Genomic DNA, 13,200 nt, shown 5'->3' on the forward strand with positions numbered 1-13,200 from the left:
CCATTGTATATGCGTGTGTGTGTGTGTGTGTGTGTATGCAGTGTTTAATAAGAATTTGTTTAACTGTTAAATAGGGGAAAAAGGTCCTTTTAGGTATAGGATGGAAGTTTTCAAGGGGCTTCTTCGGAAAATGGGCAGCAAGGAAAATTAACATTTATAGAGAGATAAGGGTAAGACTGGAGTTCCAGCTAAAAGGCACAGAACTATCACGGGAAAAGCAAGAAACTAGTTCAATAGCAAAACCCTCACAACATCAAGAGTCCTGTCGCCGCTTCTTAAAAGGTGCTCTGGAAAAGCCACAGCCCCTGTGCTTCCGGTTAAGGTCCCGCCCACTATGGCTGATTATGCCCACGTACCTCCGGAACCACGGACTCCACCCTCTAGAGGGCGGGAATGGGGGCAGTTGCGCAAGCGCATTCACGCTCGGGCCAGCGCCCGGGCCTTTGGGCCCGAGGCTGCGGTGTCACGCAGTTTTCTCTGATTGCGTCTGTGGCGGCGGCGGCGGCGACAACGACAGCTACCCAATGGTTCCCTTGTAACCCGAAGCCACTTTTCAAGGTTGCACCAAAGCAGCAATGTCGCCGCCGCCGCCGCCGCCGCCGCCGCCTAACTGGCGCCTTCTTGGCTTCAGCTTGTTGGTAGGCTCCTTCTGCTTCGCCCTGGAGTCCGCAGCTCAAGGCAACTCTGCTACAGGTGCCAATTGCTCGTTCTTTGCCCTGTCCAACCCTGTCTCTGTCTCTGCCGATGTTTCTTCTTCCATCCATCCTAGGTTCTTTTTTTTCGCCTCCACCCCCCCCCATTTTATTCCTGCTTACCCTCTAGCCATCTTTCCTTCCTTCCATCTGTTCAGCTGGCATTAATCTTTCATCATTCCTCCTTCCTACCTCTTCCCCTCCTTTCCGTCCCATCATGTTTTCCCCCATCATCTCATCTTTCTTTTTTCATTAATTTTTGAAGAATTTCATAAGTGCATGCAACATATATTTTTGTCTCACCCCCATTCCTCCCCCCAACTCCACCCCCCCTCAACTTCACGTCCTCTTTTTATTTTTATAACCCACTGAGTTCAATTTGTGCTTCTCATACGCACATGGGTGTGTGCACATTCCATCTGTCTAGCAGTCCATCCTATTCCTTCCATCTCCCTCCCTCCCTCCCTCCCTCCCTCCCTCCCTCCCTCCCTCCATCCATCCTTCTCTTCCTTCCTTCTCCCTCCCTTCTATCCGTCCTTCCTACATTTAACTGTCTTTCCATTTTTCATCTGTCTCCTCTATACCTTCTCTTCGTTCTTTCATCCCCCCACCTCCTTCCCCCAGTCCCTGTCTTTCTTCTTCATCTAGGTGTGAAGACATGGCTGACACATAAGATGCTGACCTTAGCTGAAGCAGAGCCCTGGTTGCTCCTCTCTAGATGGACTGTTAAGGAGCTGGGGCCAGCCTTGATCTTCTCATTACCTTGATGGTGGTGGTGGTGGGGTTTCATTGTCAGTGCAGGTGATGTAACCAAAGCCCCTCCCTCCTGTGTAGATGCTCTGAATGTCCTTCTGATCATTGTGGATGATCTTCGCCCCTCCCTGGGCTGTTATAGCGATAAGCTAGTGAGGACCCCAAACATTGACCAGCTGGCATCCCACAGCATTCTCTTTCAGAATGCCTTTGCACAGGTATGTTTGGGAACCTTTAGGTGTGGGTATGTGTCTCTTTGTGTATACAACAGGGAGTTGCATGTTGCTGCCATAGAGATGATCTTGAAAGAGGGAAGCAGAGCTTGGAAAATGGAGGCCTAGGCTAGCCTGTTCTCCACTTAAAAGGAAGCTTGTACCTGCAAGGCTCCTCTCCTCCTTGGGTGGAGACTATGCCCTGGCCCTGACATGCTTAAGACAGGCTTGGCCAGCTTTTAGCCAGAAACAGGAACTGCCTGGAGCTGAAAAATCCAACCTGTGGGTCTCCCAAATAAGTTGTCAGTGGCTGAGAGTCAGCCATCTATCCATGGCAGTTGTCTTTCCTGAGCATCGCCCTTTCTGGGTACCCAGGCTTGCCACTGCACAGGAACAAACAGGCACACACCCACACCCACACACAGCCCCCTGCTGTTTGGAGACCCGGATGACTGTCTTCCTTTGTTCAGAAGACAATAATCTCTAGTACCTGGGCGAGGCCCAAATCCCACTGGTTAGCCTCGAGATCTGCGTGACTCAGCTTCCTGGCGGTTGCTGAGGACCTAGGGAGGTTGCTTAGTTACCTTGAAGACTGCAGATACATTTGGCTGTGATGATGTTGACATTTGCTTCTGCTCCCTAACAGCAAGCAGTGTGCGCACCAAGTCGAGTGTCCTTCCTCACCGGAAGGAGGCCTGACACCACCCGCCTGTATGACTTCAATTCCTACTGGAGAGTACACTCGGGGAATTTTTCCACCATCCCCCAGTACTTCAAGGAGAATGGCTACGTGACCATGTCGGTTGGGAAAGTCTTTCACCCTGGTACTGTCTAATTACCAAAGCCTGGGCTCTCTGTTTCTGTTCCTGAATAGTGGAATCCCTTGCTGGGTTGGGGCTGTTTGTAGTGATCTTTCCTGACAGGCTGGGTAACTTGGTCATTGCGACATTTCTATGAAACAGCAACACCAACAAAACAGTTCTTTAGCCTAGTTTCATGTTCATAGTCTAAATGAAAGAGAAGAGAAATTGTTTTCCTTTAGCTGTTGGAGGTGATGCTTTGGGACTTGAGCTGCTTGGGTTGCGGAAGTGCATTAGCTGTTGCAGATGCAGCTCTGGTGTCAGTCCAGCCCTGGACCTGAGCCTGTGCTTTGCAGAGTGCCTGTCTGTAAAGCTGAGTACGAGGCAATCACATCTCAGGACCTCGGATGTCTAGAGGGCCTATGTGGACTTGATGTCCACGTGCTACAGCTAGGTGGAGGTAATGCTTTCTCTGTGAGTCATGTCAGAAAGAGGAAGGAAGTTGGGTGTCAAGTTCTGGCTTTGAATACTGCCTGATAAACTGGTTGTTCGCTTCCTAAATGAAGCATGGCCGTCACTTTAAAACACTGACAAAAAGATCACTTGATTTCAAGAATGGAAAGAAAGCAAAGAATATAAAGGTGTAATTTGTACCACGCTGAGGAAAGCTGCGTTTGATGTATTCCTGCCTGTTTTCTGGACATAGTATTTTTCTGATTTGTACTTATGTTGTGTAGCATGAATAATAAAATCCCAGAGGCAGAAATTGGGGTTCAACCCGAAAACTAGAAAAGAAAAGCAGTCAAGCTATTAGACAAGTCTTACCTCTACCAAGGCTGGGCGACCTCAAACTAAGCTGACAGCCTCTTTTTCTTCTCTCATTTCCCTCTAGTGCTGAGATTAAAGGCCTGACTCCCTACTGTTATCATTCATGATGCAGGGTGACCTTAGGCTGTCCTGGTCCCACGAGGGGCCGTGGCTGGTGACCCATAACAGGTCCCCTGGTGGGTGGGATACGGACAGATACACCAAGCAGAGAAAGCTTAGGTATAAGAGTTTATTTAGTGGGTATTGGGAATGGTTTAAAAGTAAGAGGTTATGGAGGCGGGAGAAGGAGAGACAGAGAAAGACAGGAAAAAGAGGGGAGGGAGAGGCAGAGATTGCCTCTTCAGAAGGGTGGACAGAGAGATAGAGAAGGGGGATTAGGAGTGGGCAGGGCTTGTCTCTTGAAGGGACAGAGTACCCAGGTGACAGGCCAGGCCAGCAGATTGCAACACCTAGTACTGGGATTAAAGGTCTAGGCCACCACCACCTGGATTTATTTCTGCATTGATCTTGTGTAGCCCAGGGTGGCCTTGAACTCACAGAGATCTGTCCGACTCTGCCTCCCAAATCCTGGGATTAAAGGTATGTGTCATCATTGCCTGACCTCTAGTGGCTTTAGCTTTGCCTCTGGTCTTCAGGCAAGATTTATTTATCAAAATACAATAATATACCACTATAATTTTACATTATAAAATACATGTTTATAATTTTATAACCCGAGTGAGAGTAAATATTTCCCATTATATTACACTCCACACAGATCCTTTTTAATGACAGCATTCACATTATTTTGGCTTTTCACTGCCATGGGCATCTCTGGAAGTAGAATAGACTACCTGGGCAATAGATAGCATCAAGGATGTGGGCACCTGGTTGTGGTCTCAGTGCTGGCACGGCTTAGCCATGCTGCTGACTTTGACTTTCACATTCCTTACTTGGGAAGCTGGGACTGTAGTTGTTTTGATGCCCTACCAGGGGAGCTTGTCAGTGCAGGCATCCGGGAGTGTAAAGTGTCTTCAAAGTGCTAGATCCATTCAGATGATGATGCTTATCACCAGAGGGGACAGCTTGAGTGTCTGCAAGAGCCTTTTGTACATTGATTATAACTGCTAGGCTCAGGAGCTTTCTTCTGAAACCTAGCTGGCAGTTCAGGATGAGAATAGTCATCAGGTAGACTATGCCCTCCTCAGTTTTGAAAATAAATGTATCAGGAATCATTTTGTGTGGACTAAAGCTGAATATCAGTTGAACTTGCTAGTTTGGTACTTAGAACACTTGCTTAAGGGCATTGGGAGGGAAGTGAGTATTTTCTAGCGGAGGAGGTTATACTTTAGGAAGGGAAATCAAACAAGGTCTGTTTGTTGATCTCCTTCCTGATGACTAACTAGATTTAGGGATGAACTTCTCTGTGTCTTACAGACCCTTACTTCCAAGGCACTTCTGCACTCTTGGCAGGTGGCAGTTCTTTCTTGGTTTCATATGCTATTTGTTTTGCTTGGTACACAGTAAACTACTAAGCTTTGGGCTGTAGTTATGCTTTACAATTGCATACTTGGTCTTGGTGCTGAAGGCATGGGTTAGAGTCTTGGCTCATTCATCTATTGGGTTGGCACTGTGAAAGGCATGAGCCTTCTCTTAACCTCTCTATGCTCATCTGTCTCATGGTGGTGACAGTGCTTTTGCTTTCTTTTTAGGTGGTTGTTGCTTCCTTAGGGTGGGCAAGAGTCTCTAACGTGGGCTCCAGGGAACTACAGGATATGGCTGGGCAGAGAGGGGACTATAAGGTGGGAGGAGACAGGAGCTCAATACATTCAGACTGACTGATCTTGCCATTTTGAGGCTTAAGAATTAGGAAGTTAGATGTTCAGTACTAAAATGATGATCTGGAGAGTTGGTCTTAATGGAAATGTATCATCTAGCTTGAGCTCTTGATTTTATAGGTGAGGAAACTGAGGCCCAAAGAGGGGGGAAGCTATTTGTATAGTTGTTCAATTTTAATCTGGCAGTGGGTATTAAAGGACCTTTCACATTTTGTTCAGCGACTTTCTTTTCTCCAATTTAAGGTATATCTTCCAATCACAGTGATGATTCTCCGTATAGCTGGTCTTTTCCACCTTATCATCCATCATCAGAGAAATATGAAAACACTAAGGTAAGTCTATCTAAGGGCTGAGGAAGCACTGTTTTCTTGCCTAGCAAATGGACTATTAAATATATTGTATTTACTTTTAAGCTGGTTATGCTGTGATGTGTGTAGCTTTTATTTATTTATTTATTTATTTATTTATTTTTAATTAAAATTTCCACCTGCTCCCCGTTTCCCATTTCCCTCCCCTCCTCCCAAATATTGCCCCCTCCCCCCAGTCCCCTCCCCCTATCCCCACTCCTCTTCTCCTCCCCCCACACCATTCCCCCTCCCTCTCGATACTGGAGAGCAGTCCAAATTCTCTGCCCTGCGGGAGATGTGTGTAGCTTTTGCTTGTTGCAATGTCTTATAGAAACAAGCATTAGGATATTTAGCAATTGGTTTGATAGGCACAATGATTACTTTTTTGTGAAATTCTTTCTTTATAATATTTTACTAAATAGTTCAGGCAGGCTAGTTTGGAACTTGCTCAAACCCAGGCTGGCCTCAGACTCAGAATCTTCCTGCTTCAGCTTCTCTCATGGTGCTGGAATTAGAGGCATAGGCCACCACACCTGGCTTATGGGATGTTTTTTATTCTAAAACCTTAAGTTGGGCCAAAGACATAGCTCAGTCAGTAAAGTACTTGTTCTAGAAACATGAGGATCTGAACTCAATTCCTGGCACCCATCAGAAATCTAGTTCTGGGGACTCAAGCAGGTCCCTGGAGCCTGCTGCCCAGCTACTCTAGCTTAATGTCTCAGTGAAAGCCCCTGTCTCAAAAACCAAGGTAAATCACTTCTGAGGAACAAATGAGGTTGACCTCTACTTTTCTTGTGTACTGCCCCCCCATGTGCACTGGCAAATATACAAACACACATGTGTACACATACACAAGTAATAAATTAAAACCTTAACCTTATGTCTAATCATTTCACTTAATGGATTCTTGATGTTCACTCTGGATTGAAGTATTGAGCTAAGGATCATAAATGTTGAGATAGTTTTTGATAGTTTATTTGAATATCCTCTAATTAGTTATGGCCTGGAGACAGAATTCACAGGAATAAACTGAATGGTATGTGTTTTTTTGCCCCTGTCTGGAGAAAGGACAAACACTTCTGGTTCAGTTTTGCTTCCAATGTTCGTGTTTGTTCTAAGTGACTTAACAATTTGAGGGCTGATGTGCTATTTGTTCAGTGTGTGACTGTCAGAATCGATTTATTGAATTTAATAGACCAATGTTATGCATTTTGTTTTGAAAGACATGTAGGGGACAAGATGGAAAACTCCATGCCAACCTGCTTTGTCCTGTGGATGTGGCAGATGTGCCCGAGGGCACCTTGCCTGACAAACAGAGCACTGAGGAAGCCATTCGGTTGTTGGAAAAGATGAAAATATCAGCCAGTCCTTTCTTCCTGGCGATTGGGTATCACAAGCCACACATCCCCTTCAGATACCCTAAGGTGAAGAGCTGCTTGAGGGCTGATCCAACACAGTCACTATTACCTGTGTTACTTATTCACCAGAAAGGCATTTGTGTATTGAAGATGGTCATAACCCACTGGGATGCCCAGTGGCTACTGGTGTACTTGCAATAATGGTAGTCTTAGAACTTGTAAGAATCTTGTAATAAATGCTTAGCTTTCCTCCGCTGGAGGTTTGATTTCTTTTGTTTGAGCTCATCATGTGAATGGGATTGTATAATGATGTCCTACAGAGGTGAGATAAAGCCACCAAAGGGATTGTCTTTGGGAGAAAATATGAGGAAACATGAAGCCAGCTTCCCCAATTGTCAATTCCTCCCTAAGATTCTCATATCAGACCCTGTAGGAACAGGAGACAGAATTGCTTGTTGGCACTTCAAATCCTTTGCTTCTCTATATTATTTAGAATGTATAGTCCTTTTAAGTAATTCTTTCTAGGTATTCTCTGTTTTCTTTTTCCTGGTCCTGAGCAGCCCAGCCTTTTAACTTCACAAAAAATGTCGCTTGGTTATAAATGGGAGTTCAGACCTGGAAGTATGCTCTTTGATATTGTAGGCATCTTGTTTGATGAGCCTTGAGGATCTTGCCCTCACAGCAGGAGCTCTCAGCCCCTTTGGATGAAGCTTGTGACACTCAGTCTCTTCTGCTCCCTTGCAGAAAAGAATTCTCAAAGCTGCCTAGCTGCAAGCTTTTCAGAGGTCTGCTTATGAGGCTGGCCCTTATCTGGCAACTGGGACCTTTGATTTGGGAGTGCCTAAGTGGTTTTGGCAGACATGGTATATGCTGGATCACTGCTTGCCTTATGAAAGATTGAAATTTTGTTCTGGTTCAGGCAGAGTGCCTACGTGATCAACCCCATGTCAAAACCGGGTGCTGCAGTTTTTATGAGCTTCACTGTATGGTAGTATTTTATATGCACTGTCTTTGAACTAACTAGGGCAATAAGAGCCTCCTATGTGAAATCCCTGGGAAGGACTCCGAAGATTGTCATTGGTTTCCTCCAGAGTTAGCCACATGTTTTTTTTTTTTGTTTTGTTTTCTGATTGGGTGTGAAATCTTTTCACTTTAATAAGGGATCACTGTAAGTGGGACCTTCTGCCAAGTCCTGTGAGCTCTCATGACTTACAGAAGCTGAGGGAGGTTGTGGGAGCCCACTGTGCTTCGCCATGCCTTTGGATGTTGGGGGTAAGATAGGGACAGGAGATGGAGGGCACCTGTATATGAGAGGAGAAGACAGTTGCTGCTGTCATTGTAGAAAACATTTTTTAACAACAACACCTTGTTGCTGTTTGAGCCATGTGAGAGTGGCTTAAGGTAGAGAGTGGGTAAGGGTGGGTGAGTTCCTGGGGAGTATTAGCACCAAGTAAATGGATTATAGACTTTCAGAAAGCACAACCTTGTGCTTTTGCCAAATGAGCAGCAACATTGTGACTTTGTATGTTTTTCTCCTAGGAATTTCAGAAGTTGTATCCCTTGGAAAACATCACCCTGGCTCCTGATCCCCAGGTCCCTGATGGCCTACCACCTGTGGCCTACAGCCCCTGGATGGACATCAGGGAGCGGGAAGATGTCCAAGCCTTAAACATCAGTGTGCCCTATGGCCCAATTCCTGTGGATTTTCAGGTACCAGTGGTTTACTTGGAGAGATATGTCAGGCACTGATGGTGTAGTACCAATGGTGAGGCCACATTTGAGTTCAAGGCCAACCTGTTTACATAATGAGTTCAAGGCCTGCCCAGGCTAAGTAGTAAGCTCCTGTTTCGAAAAGCCAAAATAGACAAAAGCCTTCTTTGTGGATTTCTGTTGGTATTTACATGGACAGTGGTAGGTAGACCAAGTCTCCTTACTAGTACATTAGCTTCTAAAGAAGGTAGCATCCAGGCTTGCTATAAGCAGACACAGATTTGAGATGTAGCTTGGGTGAACCTCCCTAGCCGATGGGGGATTAATATGAACCACAGTTTAGTAATTATAGGATGTAAGCAGCTGTGTAGAAGCCCAGACTCCTTCATTTGCTGGTACTTTTGTTTCCTCTGTGGGAAAGCCTAAACTGGAAGCTGTCACTCTTGGGCTGAGTGAACTGAGCCTTGGTACAGAGGGAGGTGGGATACTCTGGTTAGTGCTGCCAGCTATGGTGTCTGGCATCTCTTTGCTCTGATATGGATATAGGGCAGCCTCCAAGTTACTCATTTGGTAATATTGACTCATCCCTCCTCATCCCTCAGCTTCTATCTCCTGTAAGTAAAAACAACACGAGGAGCCATATTTTGTCTGAAGTTTTATGACATGAATGCTAAAGCAGGTGGTAGTGGATAGAAGAGGGCAGCATTTTCAGAATGTGTTCCTTGGACTGATGGTATCAGACTTATTGGACAGACTTGCTAAAAGTACAGAGCTCTGGCCCACCTATAAAAGGCTATGAGCTTCCTTTTTCTCTCTTTCCCCCCCTATTTTCTTTTTTTTTTTTAATTTTTGCAGTACTAGTGATTGAACCTAGGGCCTCACATGCACTAGGCAAGTACCCTGCTACTGAACTATATTTCCAGCCCTAGAGCTGAAGAAACCAGATTTCCTGAGAAAGCATATCAGGTGATTGTGATGTACTCAGTCCAGCTGTGAGAGCTTCTGGGGAGAACCTCTGTTGCTACTAAGCAGAGGTTCTCAGCTGCCCAGGTGAGCTCTCTGCTTGTTTGGTGAGGTCTGTTTCTACTGATGTTTCTGCAGCCTCTTTGCTCACATCCTGCTATCTTCAGAAATACCATTTCTCTCATCTCTGCCCTGTTTTCTTCTCTTTCCTGTTTGCTGCTCTGCTCCATCAACTATTGTTTGAGGGCAATGTAGAGTAATCTATTCTGGCTGTATCCATGATCTTCCTGATCTGCGTGGGTTTTTGCCTTCCTGGATCACTAAGAGTTCTCACTGTGGCAGACTCTGATCTTGTTGGCAAACTCTGTCTTCTAAGTCTTCACCTTCCCTGAGCTCAGTGCTACTTTCTCATTGTTCACCAATCTAATATGGGATGATTTGACTCCTCTGCTTCCTTCCCAGCCTTTCCAGGTCCCCCTCTATTTCACTATGCATAGCAGGGTCTTCCTATATCTCCCACTTAGGTACTGATCCTTGTCATTTTTAGCCCCCACCTTGGCCTCTCTTCCCAGAGCCCTGTTATTATATTAACCCAAGAACTACTGCAGCCTAGGTGTTCATCCTGACTTTCTGACACACGCCTCCTTCTTGTGAGTGACTCCCAGGCAGATGATTGTGGAGACCCTGGTTGTAGTGATGAGGCGAGCAGGCCTGCTTTTCATCCCACCTGGCTCCTGCACGGCTAGCTTAGCCCTGGAATAATTACACGGAAACTGTATTCATTTAAATACTGCCTGCCCATTAGTTCTAGCCTCTTATTGGTTAACTCTCACATCTTTGTAGTGATGAGGCGAGCAGGTCTGCTTTTCATCCCGCCCGGCTCCCACACGGCTAGCTTTACACCCGAAATAACAACACACAAATTGTATTCATTTAAACACTGCTTGGCCCATTAGTTCCAGCCTCTTATTGGCTAATTCTCACATCTTACTTTAACCCATATTTAGTAATCTGTGTAGCACCATGAGGTGGTGGCTTAACGGGAAAGATCTTAACCTGTGTCCATCTCGGGTCGGAGAATCATGGTGTCTGACTCACTTCCCTTCTTCCCAGCACCACCCACTTATGTTTTGACCTATCAGGCCAAGCAGCTTCTTTATTAATTAACCAATGAAAGCAACACATAGAAAGAAGACCCACCTACATCACATCTTGATTAACCCATTTCTAATAATCTGTGTACCACCACGAAGTGGTGGCTTACTGGGAAGATTCTAACCACCGTCCACCTTGGGTAGGAGAAGCATGGCGACTGCCTGACTCTGCTTTCATTCTCCCACAATTCTGTTCTGTCTACTCCACCTATCTAAATCTGCCCTATCAAAAAGCTAAGGCAGTTTCTTTATTAACCAATGAAAGTAACACATAGACAGATGACCCTCCTACATCATTTTCTCTTTTTCTGTTTAAACAAAAAGGAAGGCTTTAATTTTAACATAGCAAAATTACATATAGCAAAACAGTTATCAAGCAAAAATTAGTTACAATATTTATATCTATTTTATCTTTTATCATACCTAAGGAAAATATAACTATCCATCTATTCTTCAACTCCATCAAAGACTCCAGAAGGATATAATATTACCTAAGTAAACAAGAAGTAAGCAACTTCCAAAACCCTAGAAATGACAGAGACATCTCGTTGCCTGGACAGTCACTCAAAGTTCTTTTGTAACGTTGGGGCATCCATCTTCAGCCTTCAGGCCCATAGTATCCAGCAGATATTTCCATGAAGCAGGAAAATTCAAAGACAGTTCAGTCACTTTTTTCTGTGTCCTGCAGAATGTGTGGCAGACTCTTTCATGTAGCAGGAACCCCTAAAGACCATCTCACCTTTAGGCAAGTTCAGCAGTCCTCTCTCTGCGGGTTCTTTGTGTCCAGTTTATGTAACAGTCCAGGCAAGAGCAGTTTCTTGCCCAAATGGCTAACCAACTCCATAAGGAGCCTCTTCGATGCCCATCTTAAGTAGATTGGTGCTGCCAGGAGCAGACATGTTTCATTGTCCTGAAAAGTCCTAAGTTATTAAAACATTAAATGACATATTCTGTAGTCTTTGAAAGATATGAATAATGCCTATTTAACTGAAATATATCTCTATATATCTAGAAAATCTAACATGACTACAAGCTTGACTATTACTGATGATTATCCATTAACAACCTATATTTCCTAATTATACATTACATTTTTAAATGAACTACACAATCACAATACCTTAATCAAGATCAGAAATACATATACATATAACAAAATTGACCTAATTTATATCAACAAAGCAAAATTATACCAATGTAAATTATTCATATCTATATCATATCCCCCTTTAAATGTAAAAGAACATTTATAAACAATATTTGGGAATTTGGGCGCAGTTATTTCTCTCCAAACTGCTTCCTGCTGTATGGGGGCGCTGTTAATCAGGTCTTTTATGGTGTAACCTGTGTGCTAGGTTCATCTCAGTTGGTAGTTGAGTGAAGTAATTTTTTGAGGGTGTTCACAGCAACCTTTTAGGAGGGCGTGGTCTATCATACCATAATGGGATAGAAGCAATCCACAGGGTCTCATCCTCTGTGAAAACAAAAGAAGACCCTTTCCAAAGCATCGTATCCTTAGACCCAAATTTGGAAGTCATGATACCTTTAGAACATACATGTTGGATCGCTTATCAGCCCACACAATGAAATGTCTCTCTGTATTTAGCTCCTTCACCATCAAAAACTTCAAAGAAAATACAATATACGGAATCTAAACTCTCTGTAAATTTTCCATTTTTACGTGGCTTATTTTTATTTCTTTTAATCTATAGCTATCTGTACTCTGTCTCTTTAAAGACTTTACCCTTTTTTTAAGGCATTAACTTTATTCTCTATATTCTTTTTCTTCTCTCTCCCAAGCTTATATATCTTTAACACTATGACCCATTTAGAGGTCTTATATGTCTGAATCTGTCCTATTGCATTGCCTGTAACTTTTTTACTGTCCAGGAGCACTTCTTAAAATGCTAAGCACTTCTTAAAAACTTAAGTTGCACCATGAAGAGATAATACGGTACCGCCTGTTTCCTTCCCATTCTAAACCATAACTGCCCTGTTATTATGATAATTACGATAGCTCCTGCCTGAGATCAGCACACTTCAGCATGGTGGAGCCACTGCTCCTTCCTCAGAGCCATTTGGTACCTATGAGCCAGTGCACAGTTTCAGGCACACAGCAAGTCCACATTGTCATCAAGCAACCAAGCAAGCATTTTACTCACAAAACTCCATTCAAATGCTCTGTCTCCTGCAGGAGCCAGAGGTCGTGCTGGCGGCACAGCCCAGAAAGCTGACATTTTAAAACTGTGTGACTTTTTTTTCTGCCTCCAGGTAGGAGCCATACTCATCACTTCAACTCTGAGAATGAGCTTTTTATCTGAGTTACATCCAAATCTGTCAGGCAGAGCACTGCGCAGCCTGGAAACACCTCTGTATATGGTGGCAGAAATCCACCATGCTCTCCCGACTGCTTAAGACAGATCCCACTGTCTGTTCAGGTGGGGCGTGCAGACATGGTCTCAGAGTACTTTGTTCCCAATCCCAAACAGGAACACAAACATCCAGTCTTTTTTTCATTTAAATACTTCCTGGCTCATTAGTTCTAGCCTCTTATTGGCAAACTCTC

The 13,200-nt window shown here is 44.3% G+C and overlaps 1 protein-coding gene across 4 annotated transcripts in view; it reads left to right on the forward strand.

Annotated features, from left to right (window-relative positions):
* The first annotated feature begins 489 nt into the window (after positions 1 to 489).
* The window catches only part of Ids (iduronate 2-sulfatase), a 204,976-nt gene continuing 192,265 nt past the window's right edge, over positions 490 to 13,200 (forward strand). Inside the window, exons 1-6 of one of the 4 annotated variants that reach the window (XM_057760041.1) lie at positions 490 to 693; positions 1,527 to 1,663; positions 2,304 to 2,481; positions 5,346 to 5,434; positions 6,673 to 6,873; positions 8,347 to 8,517. In XM_057760041.1, coding sequence (XP_057616024.1) covers positions 576 to 693; positions 1,527 to 1,663; positions 2,304 to 2,481; positions 5,346 to 5,434; positions 6,673 to 6,873; positions 8,347 to 8,517 — 894 coding nt within the window. In that variant the 5' untranslated portion in view covers positions 490 to 575. The remainder of the gene's footprint in view (positions 694 to 1,526; positions 1,664 to 2,303; positions 2,482 to 5,345; positions 5,435 to 6,672; positions 6,874 to 8,346; positions 8,518 to 13,200) is intronic. The other 3 variants (XM_057760040.1, XM_057760042.1, XM_057760043.1) reach the window with 3 other exon arrangements.

The sequence above is a fragment of the Chionomys nivalis genome, chromosome X, assembly GCF_950005125.1.
Source record: "Chionomys nivalis chromosome X, mChiNiv1.1, whole genome shotgun sequence".
NCBI classification, from domain to species: Eukaryota; Metazoa; Chordata; class Mammalia; order Rodentia; family Cricetidae; genus Chionomys; species Chionomys nivalis.